The 24115-nt window shown below is 33.4% G+C and overlaps 1 protein-coding gene and 1 long non-coding RNA gene across 2 annotated transcripts in view; both read left to right on the forward strand.

Moving 5' to 3' along the window:
- Positions 1 to 821: 821 nt before the first annotated feature.
- On the forward strand, positions 822 to 4229 carry LOC127700263 (toll-like receptor 2). The gene has a single exon (XM_052203685.1). It carries the CDS (start codon positions 1238 to 1240, stop codon positions 3791 to 3793), a length of 2556 nt encoding a protein of 851 aa, XP_052059645.1. The 5' UTR covers positions 822 to 1237; the 3' UTR covers positions 3794 to 4229.
- Positions 4230 to 4623: 394 nt separating this feature from the next.
- Positions 4624 to 24115, forward strand: part of LOC127700265 (uncharacterized) — a 28224-nt gene continuing 8732 nt past the window's right edge. Inside the window, exon 1 of the long non-coding RNA XR_007981514.1 lies at positions 4624 to 4729. This is a non-coding gene — a long non-coding RNA (uncharacterized LOC127700265). The remainder of the gene's footprint in view (positions 4730 to 24115) is intronic.

Here is a 24115-nt window from a genome sequence, read left to right on the forward strand (position 1 = left end):
ACCAGAGCGAATGCTTCAGTGTTTGCCGGGACGTTGTGGTCGAATTCTACCTGTTTCTGATACATGCTAATTCTGTGGTTTGCCAGTTAAGCTCAGAAGTTAGTTTGATCGAAACATGTCATCAAGCTATTCAGAATTGTGGGGTAAGCTTTGAATATATGATATATTTATACTGTGTTCCACAATGTTAAGTTCCATTACAAAGTTTCAAAATTAAACTAACACAAAAATAAAAATAAAATTTTCAATATTTTTTTTTAATATAATGACTAAATTTTACTTATCGGAAAGTATTTATGTATTACACTATTTTACTTTGCAAAAAATCTGCTTAATTTCATGATTTCATAGTGCATTTTGTTATTAGTGCTTTCAAATATTGGTTATTCTGATAGACTCCTAATAATTGTATGTCTTCTCGGTTGCTTTGTTGTACATGTAACCGCTGTCGGTGTGTGTGAATGCTTTTTGACACAATTTATATTTGTTTCTTAAAACCAGTTTTTCTTCTGTCGAGTGAATGAACGATTTTATTCTCATAAACTAGTACAAAGTCACAGTGAAAGTAACAGTTCATATATAATACATATCATTTTGTTATGCATGTTGGAAAATAAATAACAATATATAAGTAGTGTTCCATCAACCAGGAAGTCAAATTTTTACTAATATGTATCGTATAAAATATATGTTTAAATTTAATAATTTTAGCATTTTTTTTTCAAATATCATTGGTTTGATTTACACTAGATTCACTATAACTCTAATAACAGGTAAAAGCATTAATCCTTATTACATAATTATTACGTTTCACCAAAATGAAATAATTAACCAGTATACGAAAATATCAAATGTTGGAGAAACGTGAAAACACCCTATTATTCTGTGCAATATGAGAAAAGAAAACTATCCGAACAGATATTAGAACAGATTTGATATCAAACAACGTGCATAATCTTTTTAAGTAGAAAATCATATATCACATCAGTGACAAATTTAAAGTCATAATAACATTTCAATAGATAACTTTTATTTATACAGAATGCCCAAGGTAGTTCGTTTAAAGAAATATCGATATCGAAATTTGAATGACAAACATTAAGTTAAAGTTTTTGAATATAACCGTATCGGTTAGGAATGATAATAACTTCTGTCATGCATAAAGATATTTAAAAGAATTCAGTCGAATTTCTTACTGTATGGAGCAGAAATCATAATTGGATAGTTACATTTAGATATGAAAATGAATCAGATAAGACGCATGTTCCTTGTATCAATCATGATAACAATAGCAAATGGGAACAAATCAATGTCTTGTACGTACATGAGGAATAGAAAACACAAGCTGATTGCTCATTGTGAAAATCAAGGATTTGCTTCTGTGCCAAGGAATCTTAGTCGAGATATCAATGAGTTAATTCTTTCAAATAACTTGATACGCAAGCTCCAAAACGGTTCCTTCGCCCATTATGCGAAAATGGAAATCTTGATTTTGAGCAAGAATCTTATATCTGAAATCCAAGAGGATGCTTTTGCTGGACTACATTTGCTGAAAGTTTTGAAGGTAAATGATAATTTGATAAACATCACAATCCTTCCAAAGGAAGTTTTCAGACATCTTATTTATCTAATTGAACTGGATATAAGTCGAAATAAAAAGCCATTGAACGAAAACACTACGTTTGTCTATCCTGATGGTGCATTTTCTTCATTACGTTCCTTGCAAAATCTTTCAATTGATTTATTCATGTTCCCTGAATTTGGAGCAGGATTTAGTTCCCTTCAAAACCTTACTGTATTGAAATTTTCACGATGTCATTTGAGAAATAGTAGTCGATTTCGGCTATTGAATTCAACGTTTGAAAATTTCTCGGCAAACCTGAAAGAACTCTATATCAGCGGCTGTCGCAATTTTTTTCTACTCGAAGATGGATTGTTGGAATACTTTCCTCACTTAAAAATTTTAGATCTGTCCGAATCATACGTTCACTTATATCAAGCATTGCGTATTCTTCATCCGTTTCAGTATAAAAACATGTCTGTTATAAATTTCCACCACATAAGTGATAATTCAATCAATGAAGATGATTACCCGTACTCTGTTGTAATAACAGTAGAATTAATGAAATATTTAAAAACTATCTGCATTGAAGCATTGGACCTGTCGAGAACAGGAATAGTAGATTACCAGGATAATTCTTTGTTCTCGTTCGAACATCCAGAATGTTTCAAAACTTTCATCATATCGGCTAACAGACTACCAGCAACAACTGCACATCGTTCCAGTCAAATTTATATTTTTTTCATGAAGGCGATTAATATGAAGATTTACGATTGTTCATACCTGACTATAGATTATGCGCATCCTGTCTATTTAAACGTATACAACACGACAGCTTTTAATAATTTTCCAGAAAGTACTAAATATTTTCAAATGCCTCCGCTTATTAATCATTCGCTTCCATCTTCAATAGAATTTCTTAGATTTACACATATACAAATCGCCCCTTCTTCGGCATCTATAACTTGCAAAAACACATCGCTTAAATATCTAGATGTATCATATGGTGTTTACATACATTATCCAAAATTTACAGAAGACTGTGTAAAGCAGCTGGAATATTTGGACATTTCTGGTATTCCAGTAGCAATCATTACATTTCCATCAATACTCTTGCCAAAACTCTCCATACTAAAAATGACGAATGTACGCATAGACCAAATTGTACTTAAAGGTAGAGAATGGATGTCTTTTAGAGCCCCTAAGTTGAGAGAAGTAGACATATCTTTTAATTATATTTGGACTTTGGAGGAAACAACATTTTTCGAACAGCCCCATATTACGCATTTAAATATGTCAAACAACCTATTCAGAACCATTCCTGTTTTTGTTACCAAGCTTCAAAAGTTGGAATCTTTGGACCTTTCCAATAATTTGATTACTTCTATTGACGATAACGTAAGGCTTTGGCTGGATAAAATGACCAATTTAAATCGTTTTCGTATCCTAAATTTGGATAACAATGCTTTTATATGCTCATGTGACACTCTGGATTTTCTTCTGTGGTTTGAAAATACAAACGTAACATTTTATAACGGAGACAATTATACCTGTATCATATCAAAAAACAAGCAGCAAATCCTGTTGAGGGAGGTATCAAAGAATACCAAGAAATACTTCGCAGACTGCGAAGCAACTATATGGCTTTATGTTGGTATAGCATTGGTTGCTAGTGCCTTCGGTATTTTTGTACCTCTTTCCCTCCTTTATAACTATAGATGGAATATTATTCTTTACATGTATAGGAAAGTCAGGCGAGTTGTTGAGAAAAATTTACATGAAAACTATATGTACGACGCATATGTTTCTTATGAAGACAGAAGTGTAGCGTGGATACAGAAGTTTCTCCTTCCAAAAATTGAAGAAGAATGGAGACTTAAAGTGTTCTTACATGATCGAGATCTTCTTCCTGGAGATCTTACTGCAGATGCAAAAGCAGAATCAATTCAGCAAAGTAGGCATGTTGTATTCATTATTACTGAACATTTTACCGAAGGAAAGTGGGGAAGATTCGAAATAGAAAGAGCAAAGTATGAAAAATATACTACAAACCTGAGAAAAATAATTGTTATTTTACAAAATATTCGAATCAAGGATATTCCAGACGAAATTGTGAATATTTCAAATGATGTATGCTTTATTGAAATGGCTTTGGACGAAAACGAAATTGATGACAGTACAGATAATAAAAGTCATTGGCTTAAGCTAAAGGCTTTGCTTTATCTAAATTAGAAAATATGAATATTTGAGGAACAAAAGATGTAAAATGAGAATTTTTATGGTAAAATTACAAAACTAATAAAATGTAAACAGATATACTGGTTTAATGAACACCATATTCCGATGAATAAAGTCAGACACAAAAAGACAAACTACAACGGAGACACAAATCATTTAACCAAAACATTTAGATTGAACAACATGAACCCGTAAAAGGTGGGGATGAAATCAGATGATTCGGAAGTTTAAGCAATGTCTGCTTTACATGTTGCCACAAAGACAAGTAAATTTTCGACAATAAGTCTTATTCGGCGATATCAACATCTAAGAATTGAGGAAGGTATTATTGCTGTGAAAAGTGGCAGAAATATATAATTATTTTGAATGTTTGGTAAGCAAAAATTTGTAAGAGTATCTGAAAAATTCAAATACAACCAGCTTTATGAAATTGCATATTTCATCATGTCGACATAATGACACTGTCAATCCGTGGATGAAACAAGGTGCTCGAGACGAGTAAGCAGTTCATGGTCCACCAAGGGTTATTTTAATGTCGCTCAAGACTCATTTAGCATATTGACTCATCCGAGGTCGTTGGTGATACATTTTTTCCAAAAATGCCAAACCAAATATGTGGAGTCCGTGTATATATTTTGTCCAGAAACCAACTAACAAAATACAGGAAGGTTTATCATTTCGGTTGTATCTACGCATCAGTGTAAAAATCAGGACTAACAAAATATCTTAGACTTCAAACTACTTGTGTACCATCATAGGGATATAGTCAACCAAAGAACACGAAGTAGCTCTAAAAAACTCATCTCCAATGTCCTTTGTTTATAAGAAGGTCTATGACAAAAATGAAGTCACATTCAATTTGATACATATATACAGTCCTAGCTAGTTGACCGATGCAGAAATATGTGCTATAACAGAATTATTTAATAGGTTTTCATCACTTCCTATTTGGTTTATATATATATATCCTAAATGGTGCGCGAAATGTCACTTATCAATATTAGTACTTGGTCTAGATACTTTTGGTTAATGACTTTTCAAGAAACTGAATATTTTTCTATGTTAAAGTAGGTCTGTGGAAAGACCTATTGTATTTGTTCTGATTATTATTATTATTTTTAGGTCTTAACACTTCTCCGTGGAAAAACCTATTGATTTTGATCTGATTATTAGGTCTTTCAACTTTTCCGTGGAAAGACCTATTGCTTTTGTTCTCATTATTAGGTCTTTCCACTTTTCCGTGGAAAGACCTTTTGCTTTTGTTTTGATTATTTGATTAGGTCTTTCCACTTTTCCGTGATAAGACCTTTTGCTTTTGTTCTGATTTTTTTTCTTCCGCCTAATTTGTTTTCTTCCGCTGTATTGTTGTTTCAAAAGATATCGCTTAGATTTTTGGTATAGGATATCGAACAGTTTATACGCTTTTAAAACTGACACCGCTAAACCGAACATTTTATTTTGTAAGAGTTATCTCCCCGAACACAGTTTTTCTTGTGTGTACTACTCCTTTACAACCTTAAAAGATTACGACAAATTTATTTTACCAAATTGCTCGTTTTATCCACAGAATCTTTTGATTAATTTTGACCGAAGCGGTATAGAGATTCAATATGAGAGTTTATTCCACTTATGCATTTGATATAAGTGATATACATTTGTAATTGGTAAACCATGAGTGATAGAGACCTAGGGTATTTTGATTTGAGGTCCTTGGACCAAAAAAAAAAGAAGAAAATTAGGTCAAGGTCAAAGGTCAATGTCTTATTCTAAATTTTGATTTTGGCTTATTTTCACTTTTTTCATAAACCGTATAAGATATCGGCTACATATTTTTACTAAATTGTTAGTTGCAACATGTCGTTACTCATCAATTTTGTTTGAAAGGACGCGTAACGTTAAATGGGAGTTTTTGCCCCTCTTATTTTTAGAATTATGCGTAAAGTGATAAAACTCATTTACCATACATATTAAAGACCTAGGGTCTTTTGAGTTGAGGTCCTGAGTTGATGACCTTGAAAATGAGATCAAGGTCATAGGTAAATTTGACGTTCTAGATTTTGACCTTTGCTTTAAATTCATATTCATACACAATAAAGCCATAAGACTTTGTGAATTAGGTTATGACGTGGAAAAAGCAAACCGGAAGTGACCTTTTGTAAACTGGAAGTGACTATTTTTTATACTTATTTTATGTAAAATGTATATAGAACAATATATTTTTGGAAGCAGTGTCAGATAAACCATCAACTAATGGCGGAATTGACATTTTCAGACCGGAAGTGACAAAATACCTTCAAATTTGTATAGAAATCGTATATTTTTGGAATCAGCAAACAATCTCCCCGAACACTGTTTTTCTTGTGTGTACTACTCCTTCGCAACCGTAAAAGATTACAACAAATTTATTTTACCAAATTGCTCGTTATATCATCAGGATGTTTTGATTAATTTTGACCGAAGCGGTATAGAGATCCATATGAGAGTTATTTCCCCTTATGCACTTTATATAAGTGATATACATTTGTAATTGGTAAACCATGAGTGATAGACATCTAGAATTTTGATTTTGGCTTATTTTCACTTCTATTCAAAAACCGCATAAGATATCGACAACATATGTTTACTAAATTTTTACTTGCGACATGTCTTTACACATACATTTTGGTTGAAAGGGTACACTTAAAGTGGAGTTTTCTCCTCTCTTATATTTAAAATTACGCATATGGTGATATAACTCATTAACCATATATAATTAAGAGCTAAGCTCTGTTGATATGAGGTCCTTGGTTTATAACCTTGAAATTGAGCTCAAGGTCATAGGTAAATTTGATGTTCTAGATTTTGACCTTTGCTTTTACCTCATATGTATACATTATAAGGCCATGGGACTTTTAGCATTAGGTTGCAAGCCACTTGTACAATGGGAAAGCCAACCGGAAGTGACCTTGTGTAAACTGGAAGTAGCTATTTTTTTGTACTAATTTAATGTTAAAGTATCTTGACCATATATATTTGGAATCAGTGTCAAGTAAACTATCAAATAATACCGGAAGTGGCATTTTTCAAACCGGAAGTAACAAATTATCACCGTTATGTAAGAAAAATTGTATAGAAACCATATATTTTTGTAATCAGTGTATATTAAGCTATCATTTGACGCTGAAAATGACATTTAAACCGAATTTTAATCTTTTCATGTCAAAATAGATCTCTAAACAATTGGTTTTTAATTTTTTTTTTTTCCGACTAATTTTTTTTCTTACCCTGTTTGGTTGTTTCGCAAAATGTCTATTTGACATTTGGTATACGATATTGAACAGTTTATGCGCTTTCAAAACTGACACCGCCTAACTGAATACTGTAAGAGTTATCTCCCCAACACTGTTTTTCTTGTGTTTGCTACTCCTTCGCAACCGTTAAAGATATTGACAAAATTATTTCACCAATTTGCTCGTTATATCCTCAGGATGTTAAGATTGGTTGGACCGAAGCGTTCTGGAGACTTCATATGCGAGGTATTTCCCGTTATGCATTGGATATAAGTGATATTCATTTGTAACTGGTAAACCATAAGTGATAGAGACCTAGGGTCTATTGATTTGAGGTCCTTGGTCCAAAAAAAAAAAGAAAATTAGGTCAAGGTCAAAGGTCAAGTTCACATTCTAAATTTTGATTTTGGCTTATTTGCACTTCTTTCAAAAACCGTATAAGATAACGACAACATATCTTTACTAAATTGTTAGTTGCAACATGTCGTAACACATAAATTTTAGTTGAAAGTGTACGTTGACATATAAAGGCAGTTTTATCCCCTTTTATACGTAAAATTATATGACTCGTTAACCATATCTAATAAACACCTAAGGTATTTTGATTTAAGGTCCTTGGTTTATGACTTTGAAATTGAGGTCAAGGTCAAAGTTGAGTTTGACGTTCTAGATTTTGACCTTTGCCTTTACTTCATATTTATACGTGCTAAAGCCATAGGACTTTTTGCATTAGGTTGCAAGCCATGACCTTGAAAAATCTTGGAAGTGACGTTGTGTAAACCGGAAGTAGCTATTTTTTGGACTTATTTAATGTAAAAGTATATAGAACCATGTATTTTTGGAATCAGTGTCAAGTTAACTATCAAATTATACCGGATGTGACATTTTGCAAACCGGAAGTAACAAATTATATCCCTTATTTCAAACAAAAGTGTATAGAAACCATATATTTTTTAAATCAGCTTACAATAAGCTATCATTTGTCACTGTAAATAGCATTTTAAACTGGATTTTTGATATTTTTGTATCAATATATATCGTTTCAGGTGGAAAGACCCTCAATTGTTCTCTGAACAATTGGTTTTTATTGATTTCCTTTTTTTCTTCCGCCAAATTTTGATCTTTCGTTAAATTTTTGTTTCGCTATATGTCGCTTAGATATTTCTTATTTTGTATCGAACAGTGTATGCGCTTTTTAATTTCACCCTGCTAAGCCGAACAATTATCTATGTAAGAGTTATCTCCCCATTCACTGTTTATCTTGTGTGTGCATCTCCTTCATTACAAAAACGATATTGACAAAATTCTTTTTCCAAATTTTTAGTTATATCCTCATATAGATTTGGTCAATTTGAGCTATCTACCCTTCAGTATTTATTTTATCGATATGTCAGTGTTACTCATAAACCGTAAGACGTAATGACCTAAGGTCTTTTGATTTGAGATCCGTGAGTCATAACTTTGAAATTGGGGTCAAGGTCAAAGGTCAAGGTCACAATCAAATTTTTTCCCGTTGTCAGTGTGTGCATCTCCTCTCAAACTATGAAAGCTAGATACAAAAGAACTGATGCAAAATGTTTGGGTTGTTGAGAGGAAGAAATGGTATATTTGGTCCAAAGCTATCTGATGCTATCTTATAGGAGTTATTGCACCTAAAATGTTAAAATTTAAGGTAAATCGAATATAACTTCATTCTGGTACATGATAAAGCCATAGTGTCTTTTGCAAAGGGTTGACTGACATATGACCTTGAAAAATATTAACCGGAAGTGACCTTGTGCAGTAAATCAAGGGAAAAATACTTATAAACTATAGACTTTTAGAATCAACATACAATAACCTTTTAATGATACCGAAAGTCGTCTTCTGTAAACTGGGAGTAGCTTATTATCTCCCTTATTTGAAAGAAAAGTATCTAGAAACCATATATTTTCGGAATCAGTGGAAAGTAAGCTATCATATGAGACCGGAAATGACTTTTTCTTAACCAGAAGTTCCAGATTATTTCCCAAGTTTAAGTAAAAAATATAGAAACCATATAAATTTTTTTTAATCAGTATGACGAAACCTAGGTTTGGACACCAATAGTAACTTTGGGTTAACTGGAAGTAGCTTCTTATCAATTATTTAAAAATGTATTGTGGAAAGACCTTCAATTGTTTTCTGAACAATTGGTTTTTAATTTATGTTTTTTTCTTCCGCCAAATTTTGTTCTTGCGTGTAATTTTTGTTTAGCAACATGTCGTCGCTTAGATAAACAGTAAAATTGTTATCGAACAGTTTATGCGCTTTTAATATTGACCTGCTTAACCGAACAATTTTCTTTATAAGAGGTATCTCCCCAAACACTGTTTTTCTTGTGTGTGCATCTCCTTCGCAACCGTAAAAGAAATCGACAAATATATTTTTCCAAATGGCTCGTTAAATCCTTAGAATGTTTTGGTCAATTTTAACCGAAGCGATACTGAGACTCCATATGAGAGTTATTTCCCTTTTTGTATTTGACATGAGTGGTATACAAATGTAACTCATGAACCGTAAGTGATAGAGATCTAGAGTATCATGATTTGAGGACCTTGGTCCACCAAAAAGAAAATGGTGTCAAGGTCAAAGGTCAAGGTCATTTTCTAAATTTTGCCCCTAGCCTGTGTGTACCTCTTATCTTATACCATAAAAGCTTCATATAAAAGAACTGATGCTAATTGTTTGGGTTGTTGAGACAAACAATAGTACATTTAGTCCGAAACGATCTCATGGTATCTTATAGGAGTTATTGCCCTTTAAATGTTAAAATTGATGGTAAATCGAATATAAGTTCATTGCGATACATGATAAAGTCAAAGTGTCTTTTGCAAAGAGTACGGTGACACGTAAAGTTGAAATGTATCAATCGGAAGTGACCTTTTGAGAATCGGAAGTAGCTATTTTTGCACTAACTCAAGGGAAAAATGCATATAAACCATATACTTTTAGAATCAGCATACAATAACCTGTTATTGACACCGGAAGTCCCATTATGTAAACCGGAAGTAGCTAATTATCTCCCTTATTTCAAATAAAAGTATATGGCAACCATATATTTTCGGAATCAGTGTAAAGTTAGCTAACACCTTCTGTGACCTTTTGTTAACCAGAAGTTGCTGATTATCTACCTTATTCCAAGTGAATGTACATACAACCCATATATTTTTGGAATCAGCGCGTAGCAAGCTATCCTATGAGGCCGGATATTTTCTTAACTGGAAGTTGCAAATTATTTCCCTTATTTCAGACATTAGTATATAGAAACCATATATTTTTTTAACCCGTATGAAGAAACCTATGTTTAAACGCAATAGTAAATTTGAGTAAACCAGAAGTAGCATCAATTGTCTTGATATTTAATGTGGAAAGACCTTCAATTGTTCTTTGAACAATTGGTTTTTAATTTGTTATTATATCCCATTTGAGCTCGTGCTCCCAAACTGTTTATAATATAATTGACAGTACTATCTTGAAAAGATGTGCTCGTTCGTTTTCTCTCAGTGTTTATACTTGGTATATTGTCTGATAGATGTGCATCTTTTCCATACATTCTTTATATTGAGAGAGAACAAACATAAAACTTATTATATATTAGATAAAATTCCCAAAATAAAAACATAAGCCTTAGGATCACACATAGTAAAAATGTCAGGTCTATTCTGGTGACATTCCTAAAATAAACTATGATAGGTTTTAGGATCTTCATACCTGGAATTGGATTTTCCCTGAGTTGTAGGTTCGGGTCGATTTTTAACTTCAATAATGAAAATAACACTTATATATAAATTTGGTGCGTCAGAAGCGCTTTTCTCGATTTACCTTCATCAGGAATGCTCAAACACAAAATTTGAGATTCAAGGATGTATAAAAAAATTGCAACGTGAGGAGCATGATGTTAAAAAAAGACAAACCAACCTGAGGTCAACTTTACCCAAGGTAGTTGGGACCTTAGTTTCTTAAAAATTAAAAATAATCGACGTAGAATTTGAGAGCGGTAAATATAATTTAGTCTTGGAAACATGATTTGATAATTAGTTGTAATTAGCTTTGAACCAACTTTCAGTAATTGCGATTACTCTGAGATCGGTACTTCAAGTCTTTAGACTTTTTTATGGTTTGTTCTTTATTTTGCTGTTACACCACTCTCCCATTTTATGGGAGGGTTCAACGCTAACACATTTAACCCCGCTACAATTTGCATATTCAGTCGTTATTGTTGGTCGCGTTCTTTGATATTTGTTTTTCAGTTATGGTTAAATATATAGATCAGATCAGATCAGGCCGTTGGGTGTTCCGCTTTAACTGTTTTATATTTTCTCATTTCGGGGACTTATATAGTTTACTGTGCCGTATGTGTTTTGCTCAAAGGTGAAGGCTGTATGGTGACTTATATTTATTGCATATTCGTCATTTAGTATCTGGTGGATAGTTGTCTAATTGGTATTCATACCACAGCCCCCTATGCTTATATATTATAAAGCATGTCAGTACCGAAGCAGAATACTGCGATGATTATGCATCCGAAGACTAACAGTTCAACAGCAGTGAAAAAATCTCAATGAGAATCATGAAATTAAGCATTGAAAAGAACACAGTTGAACTTAGTTTGTGTTTAATATTATGCCGTATAAATATGCTTATACATACATTCTTGCCCAGGTATGTGATAATGGTTGGTGCACACTGTATAAAGGATGGTGGGGTAAAACAAGTGTGTTTTTGTATACTTTGGCAAATGGGGACAATAAGATCACCCAAGAAAGCACACATAGGTATATTATTAGAATGTCAATGTGGTCCATACAAACACCACTACAGAAGAATCGACGATTATTAAGTATATGAAGAAGTAAAATTATATAACGCTTGAATAAAGTTATATATACAATGTAATTGATACAATAAAATTGAGAATGGAAACGGGGAGTGCGTCACTAAACTCCGAAACATATAAATGAACCAAAATTAAAAAAAAACATAGAAGACTAACAAAGGCATGGGACAGGCGAAAAAATGCGGCGGGGTTAAACATGTTTTGTGAGATCTCAAGCCTCACCTTATACCTCTAACCAATGTAAAATAAACAAACACACAGCAATACGCACATTAAAACTCAGTTTAAAAGAAGTCCGAGTCCGCTGTTAGAATAGATAACAGAACAAACTAAGCAAAATGACAATGATACATAAAATAGCAAAGATCGACTAGCAGTTACTGACATGTGAGCTCCAGACCTCATTAAAAAAGAGGGACGAAAGACACCAGAGGGACAGTCAAACTCACAGATCGAAAACAAACTGACAACGCCATGGCAAAAAATAAAAAGACAAACAGACAAATAATAGTACAGATGACACCCCATAGAAAACAAAAGACTGAGCAACACGAACCCCACCAAAACTGATTGAACTGATTGAAAGATTTAGAAATAAAGTTAGATCAATACTGATGGATTCAGTCGATGATTATACTAGGCAATGGGTTAAACTCGAGAAAGAAGACGTAGATACTCTTTCCGAATGGATGTCGGCTGTGAGGTCGTTAATACAAATCAGAACTAAAACAACTGAATTTGTCGATGAATACCAATGCTACAACCAGATATTGCAAAATATCAGTCCTACCTCTATGACAAATTTGTTGTTGACCCCGCAGAAAAAAAACCCAAACAACATCGTTTTTGTGTGTAAGTCACATTACATGAATGAATTCAGTATTGACAATTCGCTTGGAACCTCAACATATATCCCCACGACTCTTACCAAGGAGGAAATCCAGGATAATCATAGGTCTGTTCTATGTATCCTTAGAATTTCAACCAAAGATGAAAAACTGGATCTTCATTCACTGTATTGGATACTTAAACTGTCCCTACAAACAACGTTATATTGCTGGGTCTTCCAAGTGCTCCACGAAACCTTTTTTTAAATTATTAACATAAATTTTATTAGCAATCAAATCCGGGCTTCAAAGTGATCGTGAAACTACCTATTCTAGAGGCCGCTTGAATCAGATGTGAATACTAAAAGATTCAAAAGATCTTTTAGAGTACATACAATCTATGACTCTTTCATCTTGCAAGAGTATTAAAAATATGACTTTTCTACACTTTACACAAGTATTCCCCATTCCAAACTAAAAGACACATTGAAAGAGTTGGTCCGGCTTTTTTTCATAAAAAAGAATGGCCAACATATATACAAGTATCTTGTCAACACACAATGGGAATTCTCATTGGGCCCAACTGTGTTCCTCTTCATGCCGACTTGTTCCTATATTGACATGAGGCTGACTTCATACAGAAACTACGTAGGAAGAAAGAAGAGAAGTTAGCAGTATCCTTTAACTTCACTTTCTACTATATAGATGATGGTCTCTTACTTATTAATTCAAAATTTGGTGACTATGTTGAACGCATCTACAAGTATCCCATCGAACTTGAGATAAAGGATACAACAGATACAGTTAAGTCTGCCTCACATCTTTTTTTCTAGGGTCGATTGAAAACAAAACTTTACGACACAAGAGATAACTTCAGCTCCGAATTGTGAGCGTTCCATTTCTATATAGCAACATTACAGCAGCGTATATCTCAGTTGACACGATATCCCAGAGCTTATATTTCCTATCATGATTTCCTTGATAGAGGTTTGGTACTCACAAAGAAGCTATTAAACCAAGAGTTCCAAGTGATGAAGTTAAAATTATGCCTAAATTACGGACGTCATCACGAGTTGGTTGACCGTTATGGAATATCTGTTTCACAGATGACGACGGATTTGTTCCAATTTTCGTCACAACCATCCCGTCCCCTTTTCCCCGTATGTGACTTACCGAGTTAGACTTATCATCGGGTTTGTACTTACATGAGCAACACAAAGGCTGTTGCATGTGGAGCAGGATCTGCTTACCCTTCCGCAGCACCTGAGATCACCCCCGTTTTTTTTGTGGGGGTTCGTGTTACTCAGTCTTTAGTTTTCTATATTGTGTTTTGTGAACTGTTGTTCGTCTGTTGGTCTTTTTCTTTTTTTATCCATGGCGTTGTCAGTTTATTTTCGATGAGTTTGAATGTCCCTGTGTTACATGTATCCATCACCTTTCTTCTGAAAGTCTCCAAATTGAATAGTATGAATTTTCTAAACTTCGCAATTCAAAACTAATACATAGTGATTAGTAGGAAAATAAATCTGGAAGTTTAATGAAAGTATTTTTGACTTGAAATTAACCTATAGATAAGGTATAACAGAAGTTTACCGATGTATCAGATGGTCATAAAGATATGAAAAATTTATTGTAAATCAATACAGAATGTTCAAACTAAGCCAAAACAACTGGGAAATCGCATGAGCTCTAAAAGCAGGAAGATCGGGTTCCTCGACATGTTATGCACCCATTGTTATGCTTGGACCAACCTCCATTCTGTTCTTTGTGTCTTTGAGAAGGTTCTGTATAAATTTTGTCTCATTTGGATACAAAAGAGGTCCGTTAGTACGTGTACACAATTAGTTCCAATTGAAATATCAACAGTTGGTATATATGTATTCACGAAACGCGAAAAAATATCCGTCACTCTAATAACATCTTCCTCGTTGCATGTGTTACCAATGAACAACATATTTGCCTCATGTAGAATTGTCTTGCATGAACTAACTGTATGTCGTGGTACTTAAACATTGCTTAACTCGGGGCGTTATTTTTCTCGTTTGAACAGCTTTAAATTGGTTATTTCGGAAACTTTTATAGCTTATTATGCGGTATGGTTTTTTGCTCATTGTTGAAGGTCGTAAAATGACCATAGTTATTAAGATCTACGTTATTTGTTCTCTGGTGGAGACTTTTCTCATTGGCAACCATTACATCTTCTTATTTTCATATTCAATAAAATTGAGAATGGAAATGGGGATTGTGTCAACGAGAGAACAACCCGACCATAGAGCAGACAACAGCCGAAGGCTACCAATGGGTCTTCAATGCAGCGAGAAACTCCCGCACTCGGAGGCGTCCTTCAGCTGGCCCCAAAACAAATATGTATACTAGTTCAGTGATGATGGACGTCATACTAAACTCAAAAATTATACACAGGAAACTAAAATTAAAAATGATACAAGACTAACAAAGGCCAGAGGCTCCTGACTTGGGACAGGCGCAAAAATGCGGCGGGGTTAAACATGTTTTTTGAGATCTCAACCCTCCCCCTATACCTCTAGCCAATGTAGAAAAAACACGCACAACAGTACGTACAGTAAAACTCATTATAAGAGAAGTCCGAGTCCGATGTCAGAATACGAAACTAAAGAAAATAAACAAAATGACAATAATACATAAATAACAGACTACTAGCAGTTACTGACATGCCAGCTCAAGACCTCAATTAAACTGATTAAAAGATTATGTCTTCGTCATATGAATATCAGGCACAATCCCTCCTGTTAGGGGTTTAGTATCATACCGTCATAAAATATATGAGAAGAACATAACCCGTGTCATGCCAACAACTGGTTTTAGAATAAATGTGTTTAATTCCGATGCAAAGACCCTATAAGTGAATTAATATTAAAGCCAAAATATGCAATCTTTAATGACCTGCCAACAGTATCGTAACTATATCCTTTTTTAATAAGTCTGTTTAAAGGTTTTGTTAGCTTTTGAGGTGAATACTGACATTTTTGTGCTTTGTAAAGAATATTACAATACAAGATTGGATGTGAAATACCTGAACGTATAAGATATCTGCATGTTGAGTTATATTTACGAATGATGTCCTTATACCGATGATAAAATTTAGTAAATGTTTTGACTAGTTTATGATAACGAAAACCCTGGTGTAATAATTTTTCAGTAAAACATAAATTTCTCTCGCTAAAATCTAATACGTTGTTACATACACGAGCAAATCGTACAAGCTGAGATATATAAACACCATAAGATGGTGACAAGGGAACGTCACCATCTAAAAATGGATAATTAACGATAGGAAATGAAAAATCATCTCTTTTATCATAAATTTTGGTATTAAGCTTCCCGTTAATGATATAGATATCAAGATCGAGGATAGGACAGTGGTCATTGTTAGTATTAGCTTTATTTAAAGTAAGTTCAACAGGATAAATCTCTTTAGTATACATACTGAAGTCGTCATTATTGAGAGCCAATATATCATCCAAATATCTAAAAGTATTGTTAAATTTTTGTATCAGATGTTGTTTCGATGGGTCTTTGCTGATTTTAGTCATAAATTGTAACTTATAACAATACAAAAACAGGTCCGCAATAAGACTTTTTTCGGCTAATTCAGATTTTTAAATGTTTCTGTAATTTAGATTTCAAAAGTGATGTTTCCTCGGAAAATATGCATGTAAACCATAATCGCTGATTTAATTACTATACAAACTGAGGAGATGTAGTATGATTATCCAACAGAGTCTAAAAGAGCTGGATTAAAGAAACTATATTTCACCGTATATCAATTTTCAACCTTCAAAATTGAGCAAAACCCCTTCCGTATTAAATATAGAAATATAGTTTAACACCGCCACATATTGTACTTGTCAAATTTCAGGTACCGCATCAGTAGTTAAAGTATGTCGTTATCTTAATGTTGTTATTTGAGGAATTGGAAATTGAATATTTCTTTTTTGTTTGTTTGTTGCCTTTTTAGACGTTGTACGATCTTGTCTATCGTATACTGGTATAGACACCTATCTAATATGAAAATAAGGAGACGGAATGGAAAAATGGAAAAATACTTAATACTAAACTCGTTCAAAGGGTATCTACACGTCTCAATCTTCAAAATCGATTATCTAAAAATACTACAATCGCTAACATTTTTAATAACAAAAATCGTGGTTACCCTTCTATCTATAAGTGTCATGCCAAAAAATGATTTACATGTCCCCGTCTTTCCACCAACAATACGGCAAGGTCCACGTTTAATGGTCGCACATTTTCCCTAAATTTTGAAACTGATATCACTTGAAAAACTAACACTATTATATATTTACTCACATGAAACAAACAGGGATGCGGTATTCAGTACGTCGGTGAAACTGGACGATATTATTCTAAACGCACGTAAGTACACCTTTATCGTTTTAAAAGACCACATATATTCAAAAGTATCATTTATCAACACCTTAACAAGCACAATCATCCTCTTAAATATTTTACAGTTCAACCTTTAGAAGTAGTTAATAAGCAGCCTGGGGAATCTCATTCATATTTTGTACGATCACGAAAAATAATTGAATTAAATTGGATTGGATTAAAAAATTACAGACAGTCCATCCTCTCGGTCTTAACGACAATATCATGGGAATTGGTAATATATCTAGAACAGATTATGTTAACATTTTTGATATAGTTTCTAAAACAGTACGTAAAAACCGTTCTCATGGGCGTAGAATAAATCGCAATCAAAGAAAATTTCGTAATAACAATACAAATATTTCGGACCTAATTTCTATTTCAAAAACCAACAGTAGACACTATCTATTAACCAAGCTATATATTCTACTTACTAGTACACTTGGTACAATCAAAAACCTGGTAATAAATTGTTCAAATAAGGCCTTTGAAAATAGTGGAATTAAGTACTTTTGGAGTGTCAAAAATTCGTTGGAAGTACTTGATAAATTGCATGCTTATATTAGTAATTTCGAATCGGTTCAAAGTTTTGATTTTTCTACCCTATATACCACTTTGCCTCATAATCTTATTAAGAAAAATTCACGCACTTTATTTAATGGGCATTTAAAAAGTCGGAAACATATGTTCAAACTCTTTTAGGTCATTTTTTAGTAACAACAAACAAAAGAAGTATGTTAATTGGACCTGCTTTGATAATATAACTGCTCTTGAATTTTTGCTAGATAACATTTTTGTTCGCTATGGAGATTTCGTATATCGTCAGGTTATCGGAATTCCCATGGGGACTAATTGTGCACCACTTATTGCGGACCTGTTTCTGTATTGTTATGAGTTACAATTTATGACTAAAATCAGCAAAGACCCATCGAAACAACATCTGATTCAAACATTTAATAACACTTTTAGATATTTAGATGATATATTGGCTTTCAATAATGACGACTTCAGTATGTACACTAAAGAGATTTATCCTGCCGAAATGACTTTAAACATGTTAAATTAAGCTAATACTAACAATGAACACTGCCCTTTCCTGGATCTTGATATCTTTATCATTAACGGGAAGCTTAATACCAAAATTTATGATAAAAGATTTTTCATTTTCTATTGTTAATTATCCGTTTTTAGATGGTGACGTTCCCTTGTCGACATCTTATGGTGTTTATATATCTCAACTTGTTCGATTCGCTCGTGTATGTAACAACGAATTTGATTTTAACGAAAGAAATCTCTGTATTACTGAAAAATTATTACACCAGGGTTTTCAATATCACAAACTAGTCAAAACATTTACTAAATTTTATCATCGGTACAAGGACATCATTCGTAAATATAAATCAACATGCAGACATCTTATACGTTCAGGTATTTCACATCCAATATTTTTAATGATAATATTCTTTACAAAGCACAAAAATGTCGGCATTCACCTAAAAAACTAACCAAACCTTTAAATAGACTTATTCGGAAAGGATATAGTTATGATACTGTTGTCAAGTCATTAAGGATTGCATATTTTGGTATTGATATTGATTCACTCATAGGGTCTTTGCGTCGGAAATAAACACATTTATTCTAAAACCAGTTGTTGGCATTATACGGGTTATGTTCTTCTCATATATTTTATGATGGTATGATACTAAACCACTAACGGGAGGGATTGTACTTGATTTTCATATGATGAAGACGTAATCTTTCAATCAGTTTATTTGAGGTCTTGAGCTGGCATGTCAGTAACTTATGTATCATTGTCATTTTGCTTAGTTTGTTTTGTAACCTATTCTGAATTCGGACTCGGACTTCTTTTGAACTGAATTTTTACTGTGCGTATTGTTATGTGTTTCTTTATTCTACATTGGCTAGAGGTATAGGGAGAGGGTTGAGATCTCACAAAACATGTTTAACCCCGCCGCATTTTTGCGCCTGTCCCAAGTCAGGAGCCTCTGGCCTTTGTTTGTCTTGTATGTTTTTTAATTTTAGTTCATTTATATGTTTTGGAGTTTAGTGTGACGTCCATTTTCACTGAACTAGTACAAAATTTTATTTTGGGGCCAGCTGAGGACCACCTCCGGGTGTGGGATTTTCTCGCTAAGTTGAAGACCCATTGGTGGTCTTCGGCTGTTGTCTGCTCTTTGGTCGAGTTGTTGTCTCTTTGACATATTCCCCATTTCCATTCTCAATTTTGCCAGAGTTCAAATGACGTGGTATATACGACTAGATGTTTTTTGTTACTTTTCTTGTCTGGTTGCTGTCTTGTTGATGTTTACCCAATATATCCATATATTCACTGTAATGGACAGCATTTAAAAACCCAGACAGACAGTAATAACCTTTAACTTAGAAGTGTTATCTTGCGATCATGGATTGGTATGTCTTTTTTACATTTACGGTTCTGGTTTATAACCTGGCAACAAAACTCTTCTTTGTGATAAAAAACTTATCAATATACACACATGTATGAATAATATCAAATTGATAACTGACAGAACAATTTGTGGATAGGTATATTTGGTTTTTAAGTAATCAATCAGAATACTAGTACTATGATAAAGAAACTGAGTACTTTTTGTGTCGTGACTAGAAGGTTCAAAGACAACACATTAATTTCATGATATTTTTTATGTTTTAATCTCACATGTAAATTTGAAAGCACTTTGATATACCACTAGATATTAAACATAAATAGCACTACACATGAATTATGAAGTATAAGTCCCCGACACTTCTGTAGGAAGTACATATTCTACAGTCTGCTCTTGACGTATTGTTTAATTTTCATATGTCCATGTGAATTTCTTCGTTCGGATTATAAATAGTCTTTTCTAAGTCTGATGGTTCGGTTACGAAATCCGAATGAATGAATGAGTTTTCTGTAGATAAACCAAAACTTGAGCTTATAACTCCAATGTGAAACATATCGAATGGATCCGATGCATTAAGTTCTGGTATAAGTGTTTCGGAATTTTCATCCTCGGGTTGTATAACGTTTGTAAAGTCTGCTATGCATGGAAATGGATTCCAAACGTCACAACTTTCCGTAGTATTCAAATCTTTATGACCCTCTGGTACACTGATTTCAGTAGCAAAGTCAATAAAATCCGGCTCATCATGCTGTTAAATTAAAACGGGAGTCAGTATTTCAGAGTGTCTTGGAATTAACTCGTCGTTTAAATCTCCTGTCAAAAGATCAACGGCTCTTTGTGATAAACGACGCCTGTCTTGCACCATTCAATTAATAGAACTATTACTTCTCCTAAATGAGCGACATTTGAATATTTCATTCGTTTCCATTCCAGATTCACCTTCATATACTTGGCTATAAATCGGATCATACACATCTTTGCTAGGCAAGGATTACGATCCAGTCCCCTCCTCTTCCACCCTTGGCAGATCAAGCCACTATTTGTGATAACAATGCTGCACCATCTACCGGTAGACAAAAGTCACGCCCATTCCGACTACATCATTCTTGACCAATGGTAGCACTTGAACAATCTTCAGTAGAGAGGTGTAGAAACGGTTGTGTCTAGTGTTTACAAATTTCGTGAAGTAGGAACCGAAAATAAACATTGACATTCCAACATTTGCGCGAGAAACATACCCAGAAACTTAAATTACTTGATTAAGAACTTTAAAATTGTCACTAAAGATCGTCCTGTGTTTTTGGAGTATAGACTTGTTGCACAATCTGCAAGTGAACATTGTTTATTTACATTTTCTACATTTACACGTGATCATCTTAAAGGCTCTTTTTGATTGGATGCAACTAGTAACAACTGCGACCAATGGAAATCATTACATCGTGGATCCGCAATTCCATCTTAATCCGCCAAAGGTGGCGAGGAGGGGACTGGATCGTAATCAATGGCTAGCGAAGATGGATCATACACTGAGTTCAAACCCATGTTAGACGCAGCTGCCATCGGTCATTCCTTTACTGAAACAATACTATCGTTAAAAAGTTCAGGCTTTTTTGTAGGTCTGTCTTCATACGAACGTGCTCTTGGTCTAACGGAAGAAAATACTCCTTCGTTTGGAACAGATGTATACAATTCATTATTGCCGGAAACAGCGGTGCCGGGTAGCGGCCATTTTGGTCTGTTGCTTATCGAAGTGGTATTCAATTTATCTTCATCGCCTTCTGATGTGTTTGAGGACGTAGATGATATCGAACTTGTTCGACCTCGTGTAACAGTTCTGAACATTTTTTGTATTGCTGTTGTTTTCTTATCTTTTGTTTCCGTGCTTTTAGAACGAACTTTTCGCCTCGCTGGCAACGTAGAAGGTCTGTCCGGTAGTGATGGGGGACTTCAGAAGGGTTTATTTTTGGATCAAAACCGAGATGTTTACTTAGATTTTTCCTATATTTATCTAAATCCTCATATAAATTTTCCTTCTTTTTCTGGTTCGCTCGGGGTACATTTATTGTATCAACTTCAGCATCCCAATAAATACTTGCATAAATACTATTGTTACTGATTTTTCGAGTTACAGGATTTTCGTCCAAAGCCATTTCAATAAAACAAACACCAGTCGAAAAAGGCTTAACTCATCAGATGGATACAAATAGAAATACATCTAACAAAAACACAGAGTGGACGTGGACGGGTACTTATCCATCCCCACAACAAAATAGTTCCCTATAATTAAAGTGTATTTGTTCTTTATTTTTTTCTTTCCTTTTCTCATTCGTTTCTTATTTGTTATGGGATGGAAATGAAAGAAGAGATCTAAAATAAATGTTTGGATGTTGTATTTTAACTGATTTTGATAAGGAAAGAGTGATTAGGCCAGTTGCAAAAAGGTAATATTTACAGTTTTCGTAACATCTCTTGACTTGTCCATAAGGGTATGGTTGTGTATTGGCTAAGTTTGTAAGATGTAAAAGAGCAATTTTTGCCATATTTTTCTATATATTTTTCGACTTGTTCTGCACATTACACACACAAAAGAATTGACAAAAAGAATTGATACATATTTGTAATGAGACAAAACGTTATAAAGAACTAATAGACAAATAATTGTGGTCTAGGGCCAACTATAATAGATAGAGAGAAATTTTAAATTGCAGAACTGATCAGAAAAATAAGTTCTACAAATAAGTCCAGTGGTCGAAATCGTCAGTCGACTCCTTATTAGAGCTATTGCCCTTTGATGACGATTTTTACCAACTTTTTTCGTTTTTGCCTTATATCTTAAAAATTATAATAGATAGATAGGAACTGAAATAAGCAAGAATGATCAGCAAGCCAAGATTTACAATTAAGGCAACATGGGGAAAATCGTCGGACGAGTCCTTATTGGAGTTATTGCCCTTTAATAACGATGTTTACCATTTTTTTTGCGTTTTGTGTTATATGATAAAAATTATAATAGATAAATAGACACTTTAAATAACAAAAATGATCAGCAAGGCAAGATCTACTAACAAGTCAAATTTTACTGATATAGTTAGTAGACTGTCACTATTTGTAGGAGTAATTGCCCTTGAATGAGGATTTTTTTACCCTGTTTTGTGTTTTGAGCAAAACCGTAAGAAAATAGAGAGAAATTAAACAGACTAAATGCTCAGCAATACATGATCAACAAAACAGATTTTTGTCATGAATTCTATCCTCGTCTACAATGTTGGAGAGTGTCCGTTGTTGCACATAGACCAAGGTGAGCGACACAGGCTCTTTAGAACCTCTAGTTTGAGTATAAATAAAAACGATTTGGTTTTTCAAAAAAGTAAATTCTATGTTGCTCTGTAGCTGGTAAAATGTTAATTTAAAAGATATTAGTTCATTAATATACTCGTGCAATAATATGTTCTTTGGAAATGCAATATAGCATTACCATTTTCATGCCATAATGATTGAAAAATGTCTAAATATCTTGATATGATTAGCTTTTCCTGAAAAGTAACCCAGAAATTAATGCGTACATTTATTATTGCTATTTTTGAAGAATTATTGCAAAGGAGTAGGCCAAGTAAGACCCCCTTTCGGCCCCAAAATATAGCAGTTTTACAAAATTGTTAAAATGTAAATTTTTAGCTATTTATTGGAAAGAAGAATACTTCTGTTACATAAATATGGGCTGTTTTTGACAATACAATGCACATGTATCGGGTACTAGTATCATTAAGTCATGCTAAATTACTGAAATCGTCGAAATTTTAGCATTTTGGTTAATTTTTAGACGGTTTCCGTCTGAAATGGAAGTGGCCGCATTTGTGTTCATTCTTGATATTTAAATGTAAATTGTAATTAATGATAATACATAACATATATAAAGGTTGAGAATGAACACGGATGCGGCCACTTTCATTTTTGACAAAAACCATCTGAAAAGTGACATATTATGGCATATTTGATAGATTTTTCATATTTAAGCTTGAATTTGAGCGTCTTTAATGACTAAATCAGTTTAAATCTTTCACATAAACTAATTAAATCGACTGAAGTAGACACTTAAGTGTTTAAAAAGTGTCCAAAATCTTTCATCAGATGAACCTGAATTTTGAGGCCGAAATCGGCCCTTACCGGACATACTCCTTTACCAAAAGCTTCATACAGCTATATGTATTTGATATCAGAATGCGAGTTCTTATTATTGTGATGCTCCAGTAGTCGCGTTATTCGAATTAATAAAAACCTCGCAATAATTTCTGAATTTACAGTATGTTTGATTATTATATAATCAATCTGGATTAACAAAAATCACAAAGCCTGTAGGTAACTGCCTTTACAGCGCATTCGCGCTTTGATTAAATTATTCAATCACATTTGCGCACTTCAAAAAATACAAAATATTGTATCTTAAAAATAATTTACTGATACTAGGATAATTTTGCAAAAGATGGTGCATTTGTTCAAAGTCTAAAAGATTT

The sequence above is a fragment of the Mytilus californianus genome, unplaced genomic scaffold (assembly GCF_021869535.1).
Source record: "Mytilus californianus isolate M0D057914Y unplaced genomic scaffold, xbMytCali1.0.p SCAF_5, whole genome shotgun sequence".
In the NCBI taxonomy this organism is placed as follows: Eukaryota; Metazoa; Mollusca; class Bivalvia; order Mytilida; family Mytilidae; genus Mytilus; species Mytilus californianus.

Coding starts and splice junctions, on each gene's coding strand:
- LOC127700263 (XM_052203685.1), top strand. CDS start 1,238: ATGAAAATGAATCAGATAAGACGCATGTTCCTTGTATCAATCATGATA.